Source organism: Ursus americanus, chromosome 37 (assembly GCF_024610735.1).
Source record: "Ursus americanus isolate L20-20 chromosome 37, mUrsAme1.1.p, whole genome shotgun sequence".
Classification (NCBI taxonomy): Eukaryota; Metazoa; Chordata; class Mammalia; order Carnivora; family Ursidae; genus Ursus; species Ursus americanus.
The window spans coordinates 10,470,846-10,498,031 of record NC_142163.1 but is presented as its reverse complement, the minus strand read 5'-3'; the positions used below and the strand labels follow the sequence as shown (position 1 = coordinate 10,498,031).

Sequence of the window (27,186 nt, the reverse complement as noted above, 5' to 3'; positions counted from 1 at the left end):
CAGTGCAAATGAAATAAGACAACTCCTCATACCTTTTACACAGCTTCAGATTTTTATGACAATAACCCAACTAAAAAGGGCGTCAGTGTTCACTAGAGCCCTCTAAACTAGGCACAAAAGACAACTGAAGGGCAGGTCTTTTTCTATAGAAATAATCATCACTAATTGCTATCAAATTATACTAAAATGAACTTTAAATGCTCTAAACATGACTTCATGAATGGATTTTGTTAAGACCTCAGAGGAAACGAAGATGCTAAAAGAAAACTTTTACGGAAATAAAAGAAAAAAAATGAGTTTCAGGCATATACTGATCAAAGAACTCACCAATTAGCTCTACGATTCTAAAATACTTACTAGTAAACTCAGGATTGATTAACATCTGCATCCAAGTCACAAAATCAAAAGCAATTATGTGCATTTTGCATTCCATTTATAAGAAATAGAGAAATAAAAATAGCACAGCTTTATTTTTATTAGATTTAACACTTTTATGAAAAAATGTTACCTTAATACCAATATCAAAGAGACTAAACACTGATTAACAAGAAAATATTGATCTTTATTTTTGCATGTTATTCTCAAGTACACATTTACAATAGTGTCACACTTTTCTATATGAATTTCTTATTAAGTATTTTACTTTATGTATTTTACAATGTGTACAGAGGAAAAGACATATAATATTTAATAGGCTATTTCAACAAAACAATAACTTATGTTCTTGTAAAAACCTGTACCTCTTTAAAACATTAAACTGAAACATCCAAACTTGTTTATTAGCTTTGCTAATCAAATTGTTTTAAGAACTAAAACAGGCTGCAACTAGTATCAGTACATAACAGTAAGTACAATTTCATGTTTTCTTTATAATGACAACAAATGTTTTATCATACTCACTTGACCAAACCCTTAATTACCTTTTAAAGGTTTCAATATTGTGCTTAAAAAACAAAACAAAACAATTGTGTAAGACTCCAGACTATGAAAGAAATATAAAGTATGTAAAGTGTTGTGTTCTTTATCTTTCAGTTTCTTTTTAAAATATAATTAAATAGCTATTTATCTGTATTAATTTTACAGAATGTTTTAAAATTCTTAAATGTAAACTTTTATTTAAACATTTCCTTTTATATTACTCCAGGGAAAAACCAAATGCAAGGAAAATTGAAAAGATTCTCACACAAAAAATAAAATATTTAAGAATAGGACAATGGATACTAAAAATGGGATGAAACATATATGGGAGTCAAGAAGGCTTATGAGGTTCCAAATCCATCCTGTTGCTTGGTTGGCATTAGGTTTAAATTCTTATGTGCCTATAGCACTTGATTTAAAAAGATTAAGTTAATCCAGCCTTCAAAACCCCCAATATTTAGATTCCTAACCCTATAAATATAACTTCTGAATATATTAGTGGCACAGAGGAAAGGCAGAAGGCAAAAACTTACAGTAAGAGTAGAAGGAAGCACCATAATGAAGTTGCAAGGGAGTTATCAACTGGGAAGAGAAATTTCTATTCTTGTATTATGTGCCAGTAGGTATGTGCCAATGCCCAATTTAAGTAAACAAAAAGTGTTTCCTAATTTAAAAAATTCGTATTAACACAAACCAAATTCTAATTAACTGTTTAAATTCATTTTATATCTATTTATGACTGCTTAAAATATGCCAACTCTCAAAAAAAAAAAAAACAACTATGAAAGACTTGGTAATTTTCCAAATGAAGTCTCATGTTTTCATTACATACTTTAAACATATATTCTAATCAAAGCTAACTTGAATGTTACATCTTTTTCAAGTTTGCTAAGAAATTAAAAAACAGGCTGAACTTGCCAATTTTAATTAGCACCCATCCTCTGCAGCCATTCATCTTCTTAATCCTCTTTACTTTGTGAGAAGACATTTCCTTTACATGCTTCTCAGTGACTACTGAGAGATTTATGGTTATTCATTAGCTTTTCAGAAAAAATTTAAGGTATACAAAAATACTCTATCTAGAAATATCTTAACCTGTCTTTTCCAACTATCAAAGATATTTAAGGAAAATACCATTACTCTTTAAAAATACCACTGTCCTTATTTTCCAATTTCCCCCTCAAGTTTAATTTAATCTCTCTGAATACCAAGCTTGCAAAATGTTCTTTCATATATCTCTGGATCTTTCATTTTATTGTATATTTAATACTTTTCAATATAGACTTAAATTTGGGATTCTGTGTGTACGTATATAAAACAAGTAACACATAGGCACATATAAAATCTGGGTACACTTACAGATCCAGTTGCAAAACAGCCTATGAGCCACCATTTATCTGTAATATTCCAAAACTCAGTTCACAGTTAAGTTTTGTCTGTAGAACACAAGTATTTCAAAACAAAACTATATAGACAGAAGAATAACAAAAGAAAATAAACAAACCCTTTCAGTAACTTCCTAAAAGTGTGCTATGCTGACAAAAGATGTAGTATACAGAAAGTCACAAGAAAGCATAGTTTGTCTGTTGAATAAAATGAAAAGTAAACACAAACCCAGCAAATGTTCTATATCTAGCAATGCTAGAGACGCAAGTGGAAAAGTTTCATTGTCACGTGGTCTGAATATATTAAGCAAGACAAAGAAATTACTTTCATGTAATGATTAGACCCAACAGTAAAATCTGTTTACTATCAGATGTTCCTATTTAATGTGAAAGATCTTTAAGGGAAAAATGAGTCAAAGTAATTACTTTTAGAGTTACCAATCCTATGTTGTTTTTTTTTTATCTTTAAGTGGTCTTAGAAGAATACCATCAATGTGAATAAAGTAAATACTTAAATAATAGTAAAACTTCTAAGACTGAAAAATTCAGTATAGAATCAGGGATTCATTTTTAATAGCAACTCGATTGTTGCTAGTTTTTGCAACTGAACAAACTGAATAGGATCCAGAACACTCTATTTAGTAAAATGTAAAGAAAAGCTGACTACAAGCAGTAATTCTATTTGTACACAGCATAAATCGATATACAGTATTGCATGTGAACGAGACTGATTGGCTTTAAAATGAGATTGCTGCTTTAAGGCCAACATCTCTACAAATGTCCGTAGAAGTATCGTCAGGGCAGGCCAACTTCTTTATGATGTCGCATTATGTGCTGGTTCTTTTCCGAAGGTCTCCGGAAGCCTTTCTTGCAGTACTCACACCGGTGAGGATAGTCTTTCGTATGAATGGAGATAACGTGCCGTTTAAAGCCTGAGGCATCTGTAGTGCTATACTCACAGTACTCACACTGATACACCTTCCTGCCACTATGTGTCTTCATATGCTTTTTAAGCTCATTCTGTTGCCTAAATCCCTTTCTACACCTCTTACACCTAAATGGAAGATCTTTTGTGTGAACTGACAGAATATGGCGACTTAGAACAAATGGATCTGCAATCTTAAAGTCACAATGTCTACACTGGTGCATTTTTTTACCCTTGTGGGCAGCCACGTGTTTCTTGAGTTCGGAAGGCCTGTGAAAGCCTTTATCACACATGTCACACTTATGGGGGTAGTCCTTCGTGTGAACTGAAATTATATGTCGTTTCAAATCGCTTGAGTTCGAGCTCTTGTGGTCGCAGTGCAAACACTGGTGTGTTTTGCTTTCTTGGTGGATAAGAGCATGTTGCTGCACCTCTTTGGTATCTGAGAAAGTCAGAAGACAGATGTCACACTTGAATGGCATCTCTTTACTATGCTTAGTTTTTACATGTGTTTTCAAGTTAGAAGAGTCTGCAGACCTATATTCGCAGTACTGGCACTGGTACGGCTTCTCGCCGGTATGGATGCGCATGTGCTTTTTGAGCTCTGATGGGTGACGAAAACCTTTACCGCACTCCACACAAATATGAGGAAAGTTCTTGCTGTGGACCGCCAAAAGGTGGCGATTCAACAACCCTTGTTCAGCTGTCTCGTATTCACAGAATTTACACTTGTGCATTTTGTTGGCTCCTTTTTCCTTATGCACCATTTTGTGAGTAAACAGAGCTCCAGCATGAGAGAAATGCTTCCCACACTCATCGCATTCGATGGCCTTTTCTGCCTTGCTGGTCAGCTTGTGGCTCTCTAGGTGGTTGTGTAAACTTATCTTCTTGTTGGTAGTGTAATCACAGTCAGTACAGCGGTACTTCTTCTTAGTAAGGTGTTCAGGATGGTTTTTCATGTGCCTTTTCAGAAAACCTCTCGACTTAAATTTTTTCCCACAAATCATGCAAGGATAGACAGTCAAGGGATGTCCATCAGGGCCAATAATTATTGCTACGAAAGGAAAAGAAACAAGCATGAGTGATCAAACCACGTTCCGTTTTGGTTTCTTCAACCACTTAAAGTGTACATTCTGAATATTATTGGACAAGTACACTTAAAAGTTAATATTCTTTCCATTGTTTTTCAACAAAAGAGATAATAGCAAAATGTAGTGATGAAGAGAATCTTGTCTGGAAACTTCACTCAATGTAACCACCAATCTCACTCCCAGTTTAAAACAAATAGCCATATTTAAATATATATTTAAATAAGTATTTATAAATAAATAAAAATATAAATAAATATTTATTTAAATAAATATATCTAAAATAAAAAGCCATATATATTTGGGTATCCATAGAAAATGATTCATAAAAACAAAGTTCAAGCTTTCAGTTTTATTACTACAATCCAAATTTATGCTAACTTAAGTTTAACCTTTACCTACTAAAAAATTATAATATGCAAAATATTATACAAGATTATACTGGAAAGGAATTACTCAATGGACAACTAGAGCATTTTTTTTTTAAGATTTTATTAATTTATTTAACAGAGATAGAGACATAGCCAGCAAGAGAGGGAACACAAGCAGGGGGAGTGGGAGAGGAAGAAGCAGGCTCCCAGCGGAGGAGCCTGATGTGGGGCTCGATCCCAGAATGCCGGGATCACGCCCCGAGCTGAAGGCAGACGCTTAACGACTGCACAACCCAGGTGCCCCATCATTTGTTCTGCTCCTCAGTAAATAATGCCTGCTTCACACTGACAAAAATATTTAAATTTGTTCATTAAATAACATATTTTAGTGATTTGTTTTAATTTCCACTAAAATATCCTGAGATTTTACTCTCCTGAATGTCTGACTCAAAATCTCTTTCTTTTTATGCCAGGAAATCATTCATGAATATCACTGAATTCTTAAAATTATTTTTCACTTTAATACATGAAAGGTACATATGATCTTGTAGGTAAACTGCTATCATTAACAACTCTGTGGTACATACTGGTTTAAACTCAGAGCTTGCAGAGCATGCTGCACTGTGGAACTCATGTGCCCTCACCTGTTTGGTACTGCCTGGAATCAGGTCTTCTCCTTTTCTTTGGTTTTTGTTTAGCCAGTCTGCTGAGCCCAGCAGACTCATCTATGTGCAAGAGGGCACTTGCAGTGCCATTCCGGTTTTCAATGCCATCAGAATTATTACCTAACAATGTGTATTAAAAAACAAAATTATACAGTGTTCTTTATAAAGAATTAGGGATTCTTTATTAACTACAACAACAAAAAGCCACGATACTCATGAATGACAAATTCCCTATCCAGATAATGGGCTTTAAGAGCACATTTATGTACTAGACAACAGAAAAAAGTCTATCTTCCAAATGTAACAGCATTTTGCACCATGAACTCCCTCAATGACACTCAAAATTTAAAGTCATGATGCAGATATACTCAAGATAAAAAATTTCTATTTATCTCTTACATAATAGAGGCAAAGGAAATTCATTAAATTAAGACAACGGCAGACTATACAATCACCCTGTACACCGTTAAGTCACTATACTGGTACTTCCTATTTCTGAAATCTGAAGCTACAGAAACCATTTCTAATGAATTCATGTTCCAGAACCATGCAATCCTTTCAGCCAGTATATATGTGACTTACCATAAGCTGCTGCCCATGCTATTGGCATGAAGGTTTTGATTTCATTGTCATCCATTTGCTGTTCATGCACAGCAGCTGCTGCTGCAGCTGCAACTGCAGCATCCTCCTCTCCTACTATCACTTCCATATAAACTTCATCAGCAATTTCAGCAACATCTAATTAGAAAATTAGTAAGACACTTTTATGACCAGATTTGCACAGACCAGACAGAAGCGATACTTCTGTTTGAATTCAGACAAACAGAAGTTTCAAATGTTACATGCCTATTAACATCACTTTCACACAGCAGATACTCTATATTTGTTGAGTGAACCATTCCTTTCTTGGCTTTTATCATGGTTTGCTTTTAAAGTGACATCCTAAGCATATGTTAAGAGTCACTAATGTTCCTCTTTGGTATATGGCAGAACAATAATATCTACAATAGCACTGTTTATTTTCTTCAAATATTAGTTGCACTTTATAAAAATTAACTGTCTACAGAAAATCTTCTCCCACAAAAAGGGCACCTACTTACTTAAATCTTCATCTTCTTGCTGAGAGTCGTTGACGGTCATATAAACCATCTTTTCCCTTGGCACTCGAATACTGCTATTCTGGTCAAGTAATTCAACTCCATGGTCATTCTCAGGCTCACTCTCCACAATGTCTACAGTACCACCTATCAGGGAAGATGACAGCTCCGAGAATTTATCTGAAAACTTCATTTTCACCCGTTTGATTACATTTCATACACTTTTATACTACTACATGGAAATCCCTGTTTAAAAGTTATCTTCAGGGACACGTGGGTGGCTCAGTCAGTTAAGCGTGTGCCTTTAGCTCGGGTCATGATCTCAGGGTCCTGGGACTGAGTCCCGCATCAGGCTCTCTGCTGCTTCTCTCTCTGCCCCCCGCCCCTGCTCATGCTTTCTCTTCCTTTCAAATAAATGAATAAAAATCTTAAAAAACAAAACACAAAAAAAGTTATCTTCAGAAAAGATTTCAAATATTCTTAATTTACACCACCCAAAAGAAAACAGGTTGAAGTGTCTGATCAGGATATATAATATGTTGAAGCTTTCATCTTACCTAAGTCATCCTCTCCAGGGTCAGCTTTAAAAATATACACTTTGATAACTTCAGGGCAAGTGCCATCCACCTTACAAGGATCAATTTCCGACTCTGCATCGATGGTCATTCCAGAGGAGCCACCGTGTTCTATTTTGCCAGCATCATCCACTAAAAAGAAAAAAAATACATCATAAATAACAGTAACAGACACTTAATTAGAATATTATCTTTTTGAAAAGTGTTTTACAAATATAACCTCTAATTTGACTCATATAAAATTGAATATTTCACTTTTTAAAAAGTAGGATATTCAACAAATACATTTTGCAAATCTTCTTAAAGTGGGATGAGATATTAAGCTAAAAAGTATTTTACTAAAAGCAAACTGCTGGTAGCCTTAAAAACTAACAAAAATAATGAAATAATATATTGTATCTTTGGATACACTAATATCCAAAGATGAAAGGATGATTATATTGTTAAAGACCTTGGGAAGAATGTCCTAATAGTAAAATCAACAAACACTGGTCTTAATACATTTTCTCAGAACTACCTTAGTGTTTTGACCATTACGTGGTCTTATATGTCTCTTATTAGAATTGTATTTTTTTAAATCAAAATATGATTTTCAAAAATGTACACTGCAATACTCAATGTAAATTCTACAACCAAACTATTTAAAGACACATACATGGTATATACATACACATAATACCCAAAAAGGCACACACTTAAGTTCATAAAACTCAGTCTGGGTCATTGCTGGTAAATGCAGCAAATGTATACTTAAATATACAGTATTCTCAAGTAACTTAATGAACATAGCCTGTTTTATGTTTTTTGAAAAAAAAAAGGTATCCTTACTTACCAACAGAGACACACATGACTCACGACAGTGGAGATTCAGGGGATATAGAACAAACATTTCATAATTTAATCTTTATAAAAGTAGCTAGTGAAATACAGTACTGTTTAACATTTGGGAAACCAATAAACGTAAAAGATAATGTCTCAAAGAAACAGACCTGGATTGGAAAAAATACCAAAAACATAATTCCCATGAAATGTAATCTTTTATCTACTGCTATCCACGTATGCCCATCCACTGATACGTCTAGCACAAATGAAACTGAGGAAAAGACTAATGAATGAAAACTTTGCCAGCATCATTTAACTTCTCACAAAAGTTGGATTTACTGATGTTGAGTGCATTAGAGAAAGTCTGCTCTAGGTAAAACTGGCCTAACTGCCGTTAACTAAAAACCAAGCAGAGAAGAAGAGACCCAAAGCCCAGGAAAAAAAAGACTTAGTTTGTCTTCAATTTGCATCACAACTATAAGACAGACTTTGGGCTAGGTAAGTTTTGGAAATACAAACCCGAAAAAGTTTTGGACTCAAAAAGTTTGTAATCGAATGATAAGGGAAGTGGTAAAATGGGTCATGGGTATCAAGGAGTGTACTTGTGATGAGCATCAGATGTTGTATTTAAGTTCTGAATCACCATATTGTACATCTAAAACTAATATTACAGCGTATGTTAACTAAATGGAATTTAAATTAAAGCTTAAAAAAGTGATAAAACAGAAAAAATGTTTTTAATCCAGTGGGAAAGCAGAAAATGAACAGATGATTATTTTAAAAAGTGATAATACTAATAAGATGGCTACAATTTATTGATTACTACACACAGTGCATAATACTTACACTAAGTCATAAAGGAAGTGTTAAAATACCATTAACATCTTAAAGTAGAGCAAAATCTGTGGTTTAGAAAAATTCAATGTTTAGGTGAGATCACATGGCTAGCAACTAGCAAAGTTAGAATTCAAAAGAAATCCATGAGTCGTAAGTAACCTTGATGAATACCTGAAGTTTAAGAATGTATTTATTCTATGACTTTTTTTTTTTTAAAGATTTTACTTATTTATTTGACAGAGATAGAGACAGCCTGTGAGAGAGGGAACACAAGCAGGGGGAGTGGGAGAGGAAGAAGCAGGCTCATAGCGGAGGAGCCTGATGTGGGGCTCGATCCCATAATGCTGGGATCACGCCCTGAGCCAAAGGCAAACGCTTAACCACTGTGCCACCCAGGTGCCCCTGTATGACATTTCTTAGACGCAATCTTGATTTTTGAAAAATCTATAAATGATATAATTAGCTAGACTAGGTGTTTCCATTAGCAGAGATCTGATGGATATAAACCTGACTCAAGCACAATTCACCTAAGGCTGTGGTGATAGTTTGACCACTTAATTTTACATCATAAATTCTTTTTTTAAAAAAAGTAAATTCTACGCAGTGAGGTTTAAACCCACAACCCCAAGATCAAGGATCACACGCTCTACAGACTGAGCCAGCCAGGCACACCCATCTTTAATTCTTAACGGTGACTTGTAAAGATAGAAGTTAGATTTTGACATCTTTTTTTTTTTTTAATTTTAAAATTTTTTATTTATTTGAAGAGATAGAGACAGCCAGCAAGAGAGGGAACACAAGCAGGGGGAGTGGGAGAGGAAGAAGCAGGCTCCTAGCCTGATGTGGGGCTCGATCCCAGAACACCGGGAGCACGCCCTGAGCCAAAGGCAGACGCTTAACGACTGCGTCACCCAGGCGCCCCTGATTTTGACATCTTTTAAAACAGTTCTATAAATTCCCAAGATTCCAAAATTCCATTTGTCTAGTCCAAATTCTTTCACAGAATTACAAAGAATATTCTTACATAGAATATTAAGATGAACTTAGTTTTTCAAAAGCCAACATTAAAAAGTGAAAATACACCAACACTTTATCTTGGTTTCTTACACAGAAATCAAGACCACCCCATGCCAATAAATTATGTGCATAAAGTTGCTTTCAAACAGCATCTGAAATCTTACAAATATAGAAAATCCTACTATAGTCTACAGCAGTAGACAAGTACAAAGTAAAGGAGGAACATCTGCAGTGGCTTGTACTAACCAGGACGTCACTCACACTCTTGGTTAAAATACTTAGTGAATGCTATATGGAGTCAGACTGAAATAGACTGAGGATTCTATGGAAGATGGATGTTAATTTCTTTAGGAAGTTTAATGGTGGCTCAGTCGCTGAAATGTCTGCCTTCTGCTCAGGTCATGAACTCAGGGTCCTGGGACAGAGCTCCATGTTGGGCTCCTCTCAGCAAGGAGTCTGCTTCTCCCTCTCCCTCTGCCACCCCCACTGCTTGTGCTCTATCAAATAACTAAATGAAATCTTTAAAAAAATCCTTTAAGAAGTTTAATGCAAAAAAGAACAAAGGAGCAGTAGTTAGAATGGATTGCAGGATCAAAGAGACAACTATGTCAGTGATAAAAATACTTAAGTATGCTCATTATTCTGTGGGAGTAATAAAATAAAAGGATGGAGGTAGAGGACATGGTAAATTACGGAATCAAATTCTTAGAGGGAAATGTAGAAGAAACAAGGAACAAAGATGAAGTTTTCCTTAAACATTAAAGAAGAAAAACACCCTTTCTTTTAAGACTGGAGGGCAGATCAACAGAAATGTAGATAACTCATTAGGGAAAAGAGGGCAGGACTGGAGCTTAGAAACCAGTAAAACATCCTGATTGGTATCTTCAATCATATACAAAGCATAGGAGGCAAGGACTTTGGTTAAAGAATGGGAGACTGGGTTAAGAACTTAACAAGTGAAAGAGAATAAGCTGCTCCAGGATGAGCTTAAGGACATAAATTAAGTTCTTTGCAAATTATATACATAGATACATTCATACCCCTTCTCTATATCCTGAACTACATCAGGATATTTACCTATGTTTTATAAAGTTTTTTGCTAAAACAGGCATCATGTCCTCAATTCTGATCTTATGTATACTTAGTTGTTTTCAAAGCTAAATACTTTTTGACATATCCAGCTGACTGAGCTAAGGTCATTTTCCTAAAGGCGGCTTTGGAATGTCAAACAGGTAGCATTAGAGGACAGAGATCTCAGCAAATCAGCAGGAGAGTCCTTGAATAAATCTAAAACTTCTTTAAGGGACTCATCTTTGAGGAGTCTGAGACCATAGTTAAGCTGGTCTCTTTTGGAAACTTTGCAAAAGTGATTCTAAGCAGGTACTGAAAAATCTTAATACCTTGTGTTTACAAGGTCACACAAGATGTTCATACAAATGTTAGTTTGTGGGTAATCATAAAATAAAACTCATCAAGACCTCACCATCTAATGACTGTGGAACTTGAAAAAAGTTACATATTTACCTGTAGCTCATAAAAGATCTTCCTGGGTGCTTCTGCATATTAAAAAGGATGTTAGAAAAACACATTCAAATGTCAGATCTCCCTGAGAACAGCATAGGTAATCTATTTCTAGGCAAAAGCAGAATTCACGATGAAAATTTCACCTTGGAAAGGTGTCCCACAATTTCACCTACTAAAATTAACTAAATGAAATATTACAAAAACAACTTAAAAAAACCCACAAACCTTAAATGTCCTGTTAACCATGTAAAATCTCACTGTGGTTTTAAAACTGTCACTAAAAATTAAAGTCTAAAAACAAACAAGCTTTGAATAATAAGTATCTTGAGTCATCAGTGATTATACACAATTGCCTCTTTAAAAAATGTAGTAATGAAAACTAGAGCTTCACTGGTTTTCAGTAAATTCACATACTTTGCAACCATCATCATCATCATCATCTAATTACGGATTATGTCCATCAGCCCTAAAAATACTTCTACATTCTTTGGCTAACTCCTTCACAGAACTTATTCCACAATTAGACTAGGTAATCACTACTCAACTTTTTGTCAGGTTTTCCATATACCCCTTATTTTCAAAGTTAATCTGCTTTGTAGCATGTATCAGTGCTTCATTTCTTATGATTAAATAATATTCCACTGGATGATGATGTCACATTTTATTTTATTATTATTATTTTTAAAGATTTTATTTATTCACTTGACAGAGAGAGAGAGACGGCCAATGAGAGAGGGAACACAAGGAGGGGGAGTGGGAGAGGAAGCAGCAGGCTCCCAGCAGAAGAGCCTGACGTGGGGCTCGATCCCAGAACCCCAGGATCACGCCCTGAGCCGAAGGCAGACACCCAACAACTGAGCCACCCAGGCGCCCCGATGATGTCACATTTTAAACACCAATTCATCAATTGAAGGCATTAGGGTTGTTTCCATTTTTTTGGTTAATAATGCTGCTATAAATGGGACACCCAGGTAGCTCAGTTGGTTAAGCATCTGCCTTCACTCAGGTCATGATCCCAGGGTCCTGGACCTGAGTCCAGCATTGGGCTCCTTGCTCAGTGGGAAGCCTGTTTCTCACTCCCTCTCTGCCTGCTTGTGCTCTCTGACAAAAAAAAAAAAAAAAAAAAAAAAAAAAATATATATATATATATATATGTATCTTAAAGAAAATAATGCTGCTATAAACATTTGTATAGCAACTATTTTGTGGATATGTTTTTAATTCTCCTGGGTTTATGCTTAGGAGTAGTTGAGTCATACAGTAATTCAAAGTTTAACTTTTTAAAGAACTGCAAAATCTTCCCAAAGAGACTAAACAATTTTATATTACCAATCCCACTTTGAGTTTTCCAAAATCTCCCCGTTCTTGGAAAAGCTTGTTATTTCCCATTCTTTAAAATACTCATCTGAGAAAATGTGAAGAGGTTAACTCATTCTAGTTTTGATTTGTATCCCCCAAATGACATGATGTTGAGCATCTTTCGTGTGCTTATTTTCTTCTTTGGAGAAATGTCTATTCAAGGTTTTTTCCATTTTTAATTGGGTTGGTTTTCATTACTGAGTTGTAGATATTCTTTGTATGTTCTGGTTCCTAGACACTTGGATATATGCTTTACATATATTTCCTTCCATTCTCTGTTATCACTTTACTTTCTTGACAGTGTTGTTGGAAACAAAAGCATTTTCAAACATGATAAATATATGTATTTTTTCTTTTCTTGTGATTTTGGTGACCTATCTTAACTGCCATTACTTTGGAGAATACTTACACCTATCTTTTTTTCTAAGATGTTTTGAATTTTAGCTCCTACAGATGCCTTTGGTTGGTTTTAAGTTTTTTATATATCTCAAGGTAGCAGCCCAACATCATTCATTTACATGTGAACATGCAGTTACCCCAACATTTGTTGAAGATCAGGCTATTTTTTCCCCTTTAAACTGTGAAAAATTTAAGTTGTGAAAACTCAACTGGCTATAGATGTATGGCTCTATTTCTCAAATCTCAATTCTATTTCACTGGCTTATATGTCTGTCCTTGTGCCGTATGTTTCAGTCTGGGTTACTGCAGGTTTTTTGTTTACCAGGAACATCTTTTTTTGTTTGTTTTTAAAGGTTTTTTAAATTTATTTGACAAAGAGAGACAGCCAGCGAGAGAGGGAACACAATCAGGGGGAGTGGGAGACGAAGAAGCAGGCTCCCAGCGGAGGAGCCTGATGTGGGGCTCGATCCCAGAACCCCAGGATCACGCTCTGAGCCGAAGGCAGACGCCTAACGACTGCGCCATCCATGCGCCCCGTACCAGGGACATCTTGTTTCACCTTTCACCTTCATTTTTACAGCTTTAGCTAGCTAGATATTTCTTAGTTGAATATATATAATATATATAGCATATAACATGTAAATGTATTAGACTTTTTCCCTTCAACCTGCTGAACAGATTATCTGCATATATCATGTCATTGCCTTTTAAGTCTACATGTTTTAATAAGAAAACAGCTATTACCTCTTCAATGAGCATTTGAATATGAGTCAATTCTGTCTTGCTTTCAAGATTTTCTTTGTCTTTTGACAATTTAATTAAGAAGTTCACCAAATTTCTTAGCTTATATGTATAGATTACTATTTTTCATCAAATTTAATAAATTTTTAGACATTACTTCTTGAGATATTCTTTCAGTTCATTTCCATCTTTCCTCTCCTTGTGGGACTGTATATGCTGTTATACTTGATAGTATCCCATGGGTCAAGAAGCTATATTCATTTTTCTTCATTCTTTTTTTCCCTTCTCCTCAGAGTGGATTAGTATTATCTGATACATATCCAAGTCTGTCAATTTTTTCTTTTGCCTATTTAAATCTACTTTTGAGCTCTTTGGTAAAATTTTCATTTCAGTCTTTGTAATTTTTAAGTCTAGAATTTCTATTTAGTTTTTTTTTTAAGTTTCTCTTTATTGATATTGTTTGGTGAGACATCATTCTCACACTTTAGTTCTTTATAGTGGTTTTCTCTAGCTCTTTGAACAAATTTTAAACAGCTGATATAAAATCTTTATTAAGTTCATTATCTAGTATTCCTCATGAGTTTCTATTTACTGTACTTTTTCCTGTGTTTCTGTTAGGATCATTGATTCTCTGCATGTCTCATGACTTTTGTTAAAAATTAAGTTTCTTAAGTAATGCGACAATTCTTGATAGAAATTCTTCCTGGGGCGCCTGGGTGGCACAGCGGTTGAGCGTCTGCCTTCGGCTCAGGGTGTGATCCCGGCGTTATGGGATCGAGCCCCACATCAGGCTCCTCCGCTGGGAGCCTGCTTCTTCCTCTCCCACTCCCCCTGCTTGTGTTCCCTCTCTCGCTGGCTGTCGCTATCTCTGTCAAATAAATAAATAAAATCTTAAAAAAAAAAAAAAAAAGAAGAAATTTTTCCTAACAATTTAATTGCTACCTCCTTTCAGTGCATGGTAGTATCTCCTTTAAAGTATTATATAACTAGGCTCCTGGGAGGCTCAGTCGGTTGGGCGTCTGCCTTCAGCTCGGGTTATAATCCCAGGGTTCTGGGATCGAGTCCCGCATTGGGCTCCCTGCTCATGGGGAGCCTGCTTCCCCCTCTCCCTTGCTGCTTCCCCTGCTTGTGCTCTCTCTCACTTTCTCTCTGTCAAATAAATGAATAAAATCTTTAAAAAAATATATTATGTAACTGCTTTAATATCTTCTAAATACATTTTAGAATCCTTATATAAAAAGGCATCCATTCTAATGAACAAAAACCTCCTTAATTTTATCAAAACTTTAAAAACCTAATCAAGATATTTTCCCTAATCCTTATTCATGTTTCAGACATATTTTCTTGTGTATACTTATTTTCAGAATTCCAAAATTTTAGTCTGCATTCTACTAGATTAAAAAAATACACTAAAAAAATTTAAAAAAGAACACCTGGTAGGGAGCTTACAATAATAAGCTACGTACATATCCAATAATTAGCGAAAGAACAAAAGAATGACTTAAATATGTATATAAAAAATATAAGTGAAATATTTTAGCATCCCGTCTGTTCCAGTAACTACTAAAGCAACAAATAAACCACAAATTCTATTGATCCTCAGATTCTGTACATTGGACATGAGAGTTTGGATTTCATTTATTTATTCATTCACTGAAACTTATTTTATTGAATGTATGACCAAACTGATAATTAATTAGAAACTAATACCAGGTAAAATGATGAAAACACCTAAACTAGATGGCAAGATATCCCACAGGATTTCAAGTATAAAGTTAATAAACATGTTCATTCAACAAGTAATTCACATGTAATATGTACTGGGTTTGGTGGGGGAGATATGTAATGGGTAAGATGCATTAGTTCTGTTCTCAAGAAAGATATAATCAATTTAAAAGAAATAGTATCGGGGCACCTGGGTGGCTCAGTCGTTAAGTGTCTGCCTTCAGCTCAGGTCATGGTCCCAGTGTTCTGGGATCAAGCCCCACACTGGGCCCCCTGCTCAGCGGGAAGCCTTCTTCTCCCACTCCTACTCCCCCTGCTTGTGTTCCCACTCTCGCTGCCTCTGTCAAATAAATAAATAAAATCTTAAAAAAAAAAAAAAGAAATAGTATCATCTAGATTACAAAATGATATATAGCAGATACGCTCTAACAACGAGCATTTGTGTCTAGATACACTGTAACACCACAAAAAATGGGAACTCCTTCATTGTTACAAAAGTGAGATCTTCAGAAGGAAGACACTTGTTGAGATGGACTCTAAACACTTTATAAGAACACTTTATCAGGCATTTAGATTCCATAACTTACTGAAATTTCTAAAGAGAAGAGTAGACATCTGTTTAAACTCTTTAAGCTGTACATGTTGAATAAAAATATCAAAGGACCAAAAGTATTTCCATGTCTCATGCTACGAAAAGCATTAAAATTGATAGAGAATAACAGCATCTCAGTTTTTTCTCTACTGTATAAAATCAGATCAGGCTACAATTCCTCTACACCCTAAACCAAAAACCTGTCAACCCTAAATAGTTTCCCTCTCCTCCTCCCTCACCAAACAGGGTTTTAAATTATAATGTAGCATTTGAGGAAGTATCTTTCCTAGGAGGCAGAAACAAAAAGATACCAAGGAAACTGAAATATCTGGATAAATTTATCTTATAAAGATTTTATACTCTAAATTTACATTAAAGTTAAATCCGAAATTACTTACAATAAATACTACCCCCATCTCCGCTTCTTCCAAACTAACCAAACTACAAATCAAAGTCAAAAACTGTAAATTATTAACTACTTCAACACTATCTGGAAGGCGCTTTTATACAGAGAAGGAATTTCCTGGACATTTGTTAAACCAGGCTCTTGACATTATCAAGTTCAGCTGGATGTAGAAAATTATCATTAATAAATAGTATTAGATCACTTAAGAGGTAAATACCTACTCTTTGTCCCCAAACTTACCCAATCTCTTTTGCTGTGCTATGCTCAAAGACTGAAAGAAAAAAGACTTGTACATAGTGTTGATAGGAACACACTGAACTCTATTTACAATAAAACATGATTCCAAATACCATAGTGGTCCAATGGGCAGGTGATTTAGGGTAACCTAGTTATTTAAACCAGCAAGTAGATGATGGATCTATCTAATAATGTAAAACTTCACTGAGGTAGAGAACGTATCTAAAAATTAAAGAAAGATCACAGACATGTACCCAGAGAATCTACTAACAGAATTATGACATCTATTAAGTAAGCAAAACAATGTCTAATTATGTGCTAGTTGGTAAGGAGGTAAATACAATGTAGAAAGCCAATATCCCATAAGAAGCAGTGAACAGAGTATAAAATCAATGATATTAAATCTCTAATCAGTCTAGAAGTCTATATAAATTAGTGTTTATTGTCATGTATATGGCCACTTAATTTCAAGACATTACACTAATACAGTTCCAAAGCCAATAATGAATTTGCTTTTTAAAATATGATCACCATTTTGCAGGGAAAAGAGTAGTGATATGGAAGAAAATAAGGAGAGAAGTGACTGCATAATAAAAGACAAAAGATTTTGTGCTGAAATCCTTTCAAGATTCAGTGGTGATTCTGATAAGGTAACAGCCTAATCACTTCATCACATTGTTCATGATTTCTAATAGTTCATTCTATCTAGCCGTTATTTTTCTCTTTTCTTTTTTTTTTTTAAAGTAGGCTCTAGGCCCGGCATGGAAACCAATGCAAGGCCTGATCTCACAACCCTGAGATGAAGACTTGAGCTGAGATCAAGAGGGGTCACATGCTTAACCAACTGAGCCACCCAGTTCCCCTAATTTTTCTCACCTTTGTATTCCATTCTCATATAGAAATAACTTTTTACTTTTACCACTTCAGTTTTCTTATTTATGGCTTACCTTAACAAGATCCAAACTAAAACAACAGGGCATATGGGCTTATGATATTTATCTTAATTTTATGTAAGTTTAAGTGAAGAAAATATTACCCTGATATATGATAAAAGCCCTCAAAAATACCTTTGACAATCATGGTACCCCAAGACTTACAGGAAATCATAAGGTAGTCCTCACAGTTGCTTTTGTCATCATCTTGCTGGTCCACAGGGATCCCATTGGCATCTATGACTGCTTCTGAGGCACAATCTGCCACCAATACTTCTTCTGAAACGACGTCTGTTGTGAGAGGGTCAGTAATGATTTCTGCTTCTACTACACTATTATGAACCACGTGTTCAACATGTCCAACATCAGACACATGTATAGAATCACTTGTTAACACATGTTCTGGCATAGACATTGAGGCTGAAGTAATGTCAGAAGCTAAAACATCATCTGGCACTGTGCAGTGCGCTAAAGAAACTTCTTCGGTCACATCTGAGTTAAGCACTTGCTCAGGAATGATGACATTTTCAGATACATCTGCTTCTTCTAAGATATCTGAGCAGTGAACATCCTCAATAACAACATCCTCTATAACATCTTGGATTACAACTGAATCTGGGTCATCAGGAACAAAGTTATGTACAGTTATATCTGAATCCACAACATCTGAAACAAAAACAGTTTCTTGAACTTCCACAACAATTTGATCACCATCCATGTGCGTAGCATCAGTTCCTTTAAAAAACAAAAATAAAAATGACAAACCTCAGGTAGGCATGAATGACTCTCTTAATAAACGATATAAATGTTATTTAAATTCCAACAGAAAACAGAATATATCCTCAGTTTTCTCAAACACTGAAACAGTCTTCAATCTGTTTGTAATAAAGAGGGAATCTATTTTTGATTCATATAACAGAAATTAACACAAGAACTGCTTTTATTCAACCCTAAATCCATTAACAGGTAAAGTAATACTAGGAAACAAAAAACACGAGGCAGTCACAAAAGAAAAGTATTTTAGAATATCAGTTTAAACGGTCTCCAGGAAAATAAACTCTTAAGAGATAATTATAAATGTTAAGGAGGTGAGATAAATTCAGAAAACAAATAAACCATTTTCCTTCATATCTGTTCCATTTCTTTTCCTTTTTTCCACATTCCTTAAATACATCAGTTTTCTTCTTTTCAACACTGCTACATATTTCTTTTCTTCCATTCCTTTTCTTTCTTTCAACTCTTTAAAATCAACCCACTCTATTCTGGTGTAATGTTCCAAAAGTATGCTCCATATATCACTGGAAATTTAGAAATTAAACTGTGAATTTCACCTACCAAAGAACTGGGGCATAAATGAAAACAGAGCTAGAAGGCTATAGATGAGGAAAGATAACTGATTAAAGATCTCTGTGAATAGATAAGATGAATAAAAGTGAAGCTGCTCTGGAGCACTGGAGGGTGAGGTTAGTGGAGATGGGTCTTACCAACTTCATAAGGACACTCAGCCCCCATCTAGCCTCCTCGCATCACCCACACTCCAATCCCCAGGCAGTTTCACCGATTTTAAGAAATCCTATCTCTAGTGCACTCCACAATTAAAGAATAAAGCTACAGGAGTGAAACAATCAGAGCCTGTGAGATTAAATGACTTCAACAAGATCACATAATTGTTTGCACAGCATGGTACTCAGTAAATATCACCCTGATTGAATGAGATGAGTGGGAACAGAGATAAGATTATCCTTAGCAAAATTATAACATAAAATAAAAGAAAACCAGTCTGGTATCTTGGCTCCTGGTCCACAGAACAACAAATATGAAGTCTTGCCCAAAAGAAAGCGACTCCGTTAGCTATTGGCCCTGGTTATGAGTCAGAGCAGATGACATAAAGCAGGTGCCTAACTCAGTGACTGTGTCTCACTGGCTAGGCCATGAGAGAAACACACAGATTATTCAACAAACATAAAGAATTAACAAGGGCCAAAGGATAATAAAAGTCGCAGAAAGTCTTTAAAGTTAGTTAATGTCCAACTGAATTACATATAGAAATAATGAGAAAATGTTTTCTTTCATTTCTATAGAATTATTAAATGCTTTTAATCATTTGTCTTTGATGCTTATTCACATCGAGCAATACATCACCTTAATCTCCATCTTAAAGACATAAATATAAAACCATTTAAAGACAAGAGCATTGCTTAAGAGGTGTAAGTCAGAGAGAAGCATTTAGAACTTATTCATTTTGTGACCTTTGGCAAGTCATTTAACCTTAATTTCAGCTTCCTGTCAGTAAAATGAGGACAGAAATATCTGCCATGCATACCTCACAGGACTGATGTGATGACCAAATGGGAATGTATAGGAAATGTTCTGAAAAACTGTAATGAGAGGTTTCATTATTATTAGGACATATGAAAACGGAGGCCCTGGCAGATTAAGTGACTTGCTCAAAGATGAATGAACACCATTAAGTGTTAATAAGCAGGGCTAAAAGGAAAATAGCCCATGTTCCAACACTGCTGTGGCAAGATTAAGCTATAAAATACTATGAGTTTTACTCCAAAGAACTCAGTCTCTCTTTCAAGCACATTTTTATACTTCACTATGTTCATGTTAAGAAAGAACTAACTTTCCATTTATTAACACCAACAAAATGACACTACCAAACATGAGTTAAAATATCACCCCAAATTCTTTAAGAAACACAAATACATGCACACACACAGGATTTAGAAAGCACACTAAAAATCCTCATGTTTCTTGGTAAAGTCACTATCTACTGTTTTAATATATGGCAAATATGATAACATAAAATTCAATGAGTAAAATTTAAATTAGCAAGAATAGCTATGTAATAAGAAAACAATTTTATATTATAAAATCTAGTGCAATCCTTTTCAATATTAATCTACTTAGAACCTTGGGTAATCTGGCTGCCCATTTTTTTTTTCCATTTTCAGTTTTCCTTGCATAGTTGGGGAACAAACAACATTCCATGTGCCTGATGCAGAAGGCTCCTTGAGAACCGTCTTGAGAAAAAGGGTTGTAAAAGTACGAAAATGTCAAAGCGCAGAGGAACTTTATACCTTATCTCCTGGACAATGAAAAAAAGTGAAATGACATGATCCAGGTGTTACACCAGGATAAGTATGCTACTGGTGTGGTAGATAAAAGAAGAAAACTGAGAGCCAAGAAAATAGTTTCTACTATTTTAAGTACAGAATGAGATAATAGTGCCTAGGCCCAAGTGGTAGGAACCGGTTAGAAAAGCAGTGGTGATAAGGAAATTACCTTGCTCATCCAACTTCACCCTACCCGCACTGCAAGATGTCCGCACCCCAATCACGGAACTGTGAATAAGTCACATTATGGCTTATGCCACAAGGATTTTGCAGATATAATTAAAGTCCTAAACCTTATACTGAAAATTTTGAGTGTGTCCAATTAGATCACATGAACACTTAAAGCAAAACTTTCCCAGGTGGCATCTGAGAGTTGAAGCAGAATTTTAAGTTTGAGAAACTTAATTCCCTGTTACTGCAGGAGCCACAGAGAAAGCGTGAGAAGGAACATAAGCAGTGGCAAGAGGCGAAGACAGCCCCTCAGCTGACTGCTATCAATGAAATAGGGACTTCAGTCCTACAGTTGAAAGGAAGTGAAATCAGCTAATCACCTAAATTATTTTAGAATCAGAGTCACGGCCAGAGTCCCAGAAAGGAACAACACCCTGTTCACATCTTTATTATAGCCATATGAAATCCAAAGCAGATAGCACTTTTTAATCCAAAGAAACTGTGAAACAATGAATTTTATTGATTTAAACTGCTAAATTTGTTTAGCTTTCGGTGTTAACAAAAAATTTGGTACCAGAGAGTGGAGTGCTCCTATACAAATGCCAAAAAATGTAAAGTGGCTCTAGAATGGAATATTCCCTTGAACAGACCCCTAGTAGAAATATGGTTAACAACTTATGCTGGTGAGAACTCAAGGAAGAAATGACCAAAGTAGAGAAATCCTACATAGACTTAAAGAAAACGAAAGTCACCACGCACAGACTGTTAATGGAAATCCAGATTATAAAAACTCTGTTAGTAAGGGCTCAAAAAGAAGAAAGAAGCATGTTACTAGAAGAAAGGAAGCAGTATCTTAGTTGTATGTTGTGAGAAATGGCTTAGCCAAACTGTATGCTACAGTTACGTGGAAAGCATAACTTGTAACAATTAACTCAGCTAAGGAGATTTCAGCAGTGTTGAAGATGTGGCCTTGTTTCTTCTTGCTGCTTAGAGTAAAAATCAAGAGAAGAAAGTTAAATTGAAACAAAAAAGTAGCAGAACTTAATAATCTGGCAAATTTTTAGCCTGTACAAGTGGCAAAAGAAAAGGAAAAAAAATTTTCAGGAAAATAAAGTTCTAGAACAAAAGCATTCTATGAATGGCTCTATGATTCTTCCCTGAAGTCGTTAGGTCTGAAAATTCAGTCTTTTAATGTCTCTTTGAAGTCATTAATAGTGTGCCTCACAGATAACCTCAATCAAACTAGAGTACTTAGTCTGAGGGGCTTAAATCACTGTCCCTCAGCCATCTCCAAGAAGAAATGCATTATCTCTGAAAGGTATATAGATACGACTCTTGTCTAATGAAGTAAATTCTCACGACCCAGGAGATACACAAAATTCTTTAAAAAATTTATATCACCCGAAACAATGCTACCTTCGTTTGGGAACTTGGACTGAAAGAATAGAGAAAGTATGATATTAAGAACTGCTGGACTTCCAAAATTGTAGGCACAGAAGTAGGTTAGTAAAACTACTTAGTTAAAAACACTTGCTATCTCTGATGAAAAAACAAAACCAAAACAAAACCAAAACCCAAACAAAAAGATGACTCCAAGTGGGGAGCCATCAACCATGAGGGATTAAGGGCACATACGTGGCTCATTAGGTTATATGTCTGCCTTCGTTCAGTTCATAATCCCAGGGTCTTGGGATCAGCCCCTTTGGGCACCCTTGCTCAGTGTGGAGACTGCTTCATCCTCTCCCCCTGCCTGCTGCTCCCCCCTGCTTGTGCTCTATGTCAAAAACAGAAATTAGATCTTAAAAACAAAACAAAATAAAACAACAAAAATATGAGGGATTATTCCCAGGGCTTGGAAACTAATGGAATCTGCCCACCTAGAATTCAAAATTTCTTTACACTACAGACTCTATTTATCGTCCTTTTCAACCTGTTGTAACCAGAATATTCAAAACTGCACTACCACTAATGATAGGAGCAGATACCTTGTTTCTCTGGCTTTTTAAGTCCACAAAGAAGTATGCCTGAGAAGATGTACTTAATGAACTATACCCAGAGTGTTATGGGTCCCTGATTTAGATGCAGTGAGATTTCTGAGTTGCTTAATTTCTTTTCTTTTTGGTAAATATTAAATATTTAATATGGGAATATTAAACACTACTGCACAATAGGCCAAATAAGTCAAACGGCAAATCAAAATATGTCTCAAAACAAAAGGAAAAGAAAACACAATATTCTAAAATCTACGGGATGTAGTTGAGCTCCTTAATTTTGGAAAATAATTTTGGATGTTAAGTGAAAACCTCAGAACACTGAATTTTACCATGGGAGGAACATAAATGTTTGGTGGCAAAATGCAGACAATGGTAAGGAGAATGGTCTCCCAAAGATAGTCAAGCCCTAATCCCTGAATCTTAAAATATCTTATGTGACATAGTAAAAGAAATTTTGCACATCTAAATGTAGATTATCCTGGATAAGCTTCTGGCTAGAGTCAGATGTGTTGTGAATGGGAATGCCAGACAGATTCAAACATGAGACCCAACTAACTGCTGCTAGAGGAAGTCACATGTAAAACATGAAAGGTAATGTGGGCAGCCTCAAGAAAAAAAAAATGGTCCTGGCTAACAGTCCGTAAGAAAAGAAGAAAAGCACAGGGAACTAACTCTGGCCAAAAGTTTGAATGTTCATGAAAGAAGGGTTTCCCTCAGAGGCTCCAGAAATGGGTACCCTGACAAAACCTTGATTTCTGACAAAGTGTTTCTGACTAACAAAATTGCAAGGTGACAAAATAGCACTGTTTTGGTCACTAAATTTGTGGAAGTGTATTGCTCCAACAATGCAAAACTAAAGATAAGTAGAAATAAACAAGAAAAACTTCCAAAGGAAGAACTAAGAGGATTTAGCTGTATAACTGGCAAAAATGAGAATAACAAGAGTAATGTTTTGATACTGATGCAGTTATTGACAAGATTATGAGCTGGCTATGAGTTTCTGACAGGATAACAAGATATGTAAGTATCAATCAATTTAAGATCTAGCAATTTATCCTCTTGATAAGCAAACTCCAAATCTGGCAGATGGGAATGGAATAACCCAAGAATTAGATATACCTATTCCATCAAAAAAGGAGTTTGGCTCTTGTGGCTGCAATTCAAGTTCATCTTCATCCATGGCCTTTGATTCTCATTAGTCACAGCTCCTAAGCCAGGAAATAAAGTATACCAAATATTAATTATATGAGATCACATACTTCAAATGTCATCATGATCTTTACACTTCTGAAATGATCAAATTTCTTAATTTATTAAAAACCTAACAATGTAAAATAAAAGGGAACATACTGATTTCCAGTGATGTATGGGCAGCTCTACCACTTAATGCATGAAAGGGCGGTTAAACAGGCTGACACTGGGGATTTTTGTTTGTTTTAATTACAGCATAAGCTACATAATGTGCACAAATCTTAATTGTTCTGCTTAATTTTATATATATGTATATATAATATATATATTTACTTATTTAAATGCTTATACCAATAAATTTATATTTAAACTTTTATTAGTATTATTCAGACTGAGATACAGAAGACTGCTTGTACCCCAGATGACTCCCTCTTACCTCCTCTCTACCAGCAATCCAATGACTCTTGGAGGTTCACCTTAATACACTTTGGGGGGAATTTCAGCAAGATTTTCTTGCACTTTTAAATTTAATGTAGTCTGCAATCTTCCTACCAGTAAATTACAAAATGGTAAAAATGCAAAATTTGTAACAATGGTTAATACTTTTTGGAGATTTCTGTGTACCTTACAATGACCTATCTTAACTGACCTTCTGACTGCAGAAATAATTCTCACAGTATATTTAGATTCTCCAGGCCACAGGTGAATTGGTACCAGCTACAAAAGGTAAAAAATAAATTTATATTTGAACAAAGTAAAATGAAGGTCCTATCTATAAGATACCTGAAACCATAAGCAAGACTTGTGTGCACATGCTGTTTCCCTGTCACTCCCTCCCTTTTTCTCTCTTTCCCTCCTCCTCGTCCTCCCTTGTCCTCCCTTGTCCTCCCTTTCTCTATACCTCTCCGTCTCAAACTATAGTACATAGAGAGAGTTGAAGATCATTTACCAAATGTGCCTTAGGGCAGGCAGGAGAAACAGCCAGTTTACAAAAAAATTTAAAATACACATACATGCCTAAAAAGCAAGTGAGTACACAGAAGGGGCAAAAAGGGAGACTTATCAGGGGCCAAGATTTACTTAGGGTGCAGGTACTACCTAAGCTTCCTAATAGGTTTTCCCATCTCCACTTTCTCACTTTCTAATTCAACTTCAAAAGGACTATTAGATAGTTTCTTTTTTTTTTTTTTTTAAAGATTTTATTTATTTATTCAACAGAGATAGAGACAGCCAGCGAGAGAGAACACAAGCAGGGGGAGTGGGAGAGGAAGAAGCAGGCTCATAGCGGAAGAGCCTGATGTGGGGCTCGATCCCGGATCTCCGGGATCACGCCCTGAGCCGAAGGCAGGCGCTTAACCGCTGTGCCACCCAGGCGCCCCTATTAGATAGTTTCTAAACTTGATAGTTTTTTGCTGATGAAACACAAAATGTACGTTTGTTAGAACTTCAAGTGATGTAGCATACTGACAGTAATTTCTTATTTTCTGTATTCTTCCTGCTTGGTCGTTTGGGGCCTTGATTTGGAAGAAACACAACTACTTCCAAGGCTTGCTAAATCTTATAGATAGCAAGGGTCTCCCCATAAATGCACCATCATAATACAAGTCAACCAATCAGAGCCTCACCCTTATACATCAAATTTACATACCAATCAACACTCCTACATAAAATACCCCAGGGAAATTATTCAAACTATCCAGTCTTAAACTTAGCAAATCTACTACGTTGCCTAATAAAGGCTCCTGGGCCATGCTTGTCCTCTCTCCTCCTGACTAACCCTAGTTCTTCCCCTAGTTGTTTCTTCACCGTATGACATGCCTCACTCTTTCTCCTCTCATGTCTGTTAGTATAAACCTCCTTCTTCAAGATAATCATTTTCATACCTGATAGTCTACTGTATCTGATTAAAACAAAGCTTGGTACATTTTAACACACGTAAGAATGAATTTTCTAAAGCATAATTTAAATGCTGTCAGGCCTATACTGATAAATGTTTTAACAGCTTCCTCCTCATTCCAAATAAAATTCAAGCTCCTTAGCAGACAATTCTCTAAAATCTGGTCCTAAATACCCTTTCCATTATCCTCATACTTTCCATTTAGTCATCTTCCCCTCCTCTCTACCACCACCCCAAATCTTTTTCTGTCTCTTTCATCAGCTAAACAAATATATCTAACATATATTTGGGTCTCCATAAGACCTAAACTTTATATTTGGTTTTGGTTTTCTTCTACTTGATTGAGTTTATATAATTTCCAAAATATGCCATCTCTGAGACCAGTCCAAATCATTTCAAGAAATAGTATGTTTTATAGAATGTGTTCAAAATGCTTCAAATAAAAAGGCCATTAAGACTACATTAATATTTTTTTTTAAAGATTTTATTTATTTATTTGACAGAGATAGAGACAGCCAGCGAGAGAGGGAACACAAGCAGGCGGAGTGGGAGAGGAAGAAGCAGGCTCCCAGCAGAGGAGCCTGATGTGGGGCTCGATCCCAGATCGCCGGGATCACGCTCTGAGCCGAAGGCAGACGCCTAACCGCTGTGCCACCCAGGCGCCCCAAGACTACATTAATATTTTTTAACCACAAAAAGAAACATGGAAAATGTTCTTGGTCTAAATAGGTTGTCACTGTTTTCTCTCCCCAAACTCTCTGGCTTTCTACTTTTGTCCTTTCATAATGGTATTTTTTCCCCTCTTCAAAAAATATCATTATGAAAGGACAAACTTTAAAAATTCTATAAGCAAAATTAAGTAAAACAGGAAATTACACCAATTAAGGATGGAATAAAAATGATTTAAGCATCTTCAAGTTTTTCCTAGAAAATCAACCTCATTAGCTCCAGTAACATTCAAACTGGATCATGATGCTGAAGTAAGAATTTTCTACTGTCCTTGCCCTCAAAAACACCAAGAGATGAGAGTGGAGTCCAAGAGTCCAGTGGAAAAGTTATACACTCCAGTAGGGAAAAAAGAAAAAAAGAAAATGGAGACTGGATGCACTGGAATGAGTAAGAGGAACAGTTTCACTTCACTCACATCACGCCTCCTCTAAGGCAGCACAACTCAGTGAGAAGAAAGCCCTGCCAGG

The 27,186-nt window shown here is 35.6% G+C and overlaps 1 protein-coding gene across 9 annotated transcripts in view; it reads right to left on the bottom strand.

Moving 5' to 3' along the window:
- Positions 1–541: 541 nt before the first annotated feature.
- LOC123789860 (zinc finger X-chromosomal protein-like) overlaps positions 542–27,186 on the bottom strand; it is a 59,052-nt gene continuing 32,407 nt past the window's right edge. For 4 of the 9 annotated variants that reach the window (XM_087859313.1, XM_087859312.1, XM_087859319.1 and 1 more), the window contains 7 exons: positions 24,022–24,110; positions 17,781–18,350; positions 7,007–7,156; positions 6,453–6,596; positions 5,935–6,090; positions 5,332–5,472; positions 542–4,282 (listed from right to left, as the gene is read on the bottom strand). In XM_087859313.1, coding sequence (XP_087715439.1) covers positions 3,099–4,282; positions 5,332–5,472; positions 5,935–6,090; positions 6,453–6,596; positions 7,007–7,156; positions 17,781–18,350; positions 24,022–24,082 — 2,406 coding nt within the window. In that variant the 5' untranslated portion in view covers positions 24,083–24,110 and the 3' untranslated portion in view covers positions 542–3,098. Of the gene's footprint in view, positions 4,283–5,331; positions 5,473–5,934; positions 6,091–6,452; positions 6,597–7,006; positions 7,157–17,780; positions 18,351–24,021; positions 24,111–24,529; positions 24,642–24,742; positions 24,811–27,186 lie in introns of all 9 variants that reach the window. The other 5 variants (XM_087859318.1, XM_087859317.1, XM_087859314.1 and 2 more) reach the window with 3 other exon arrangements.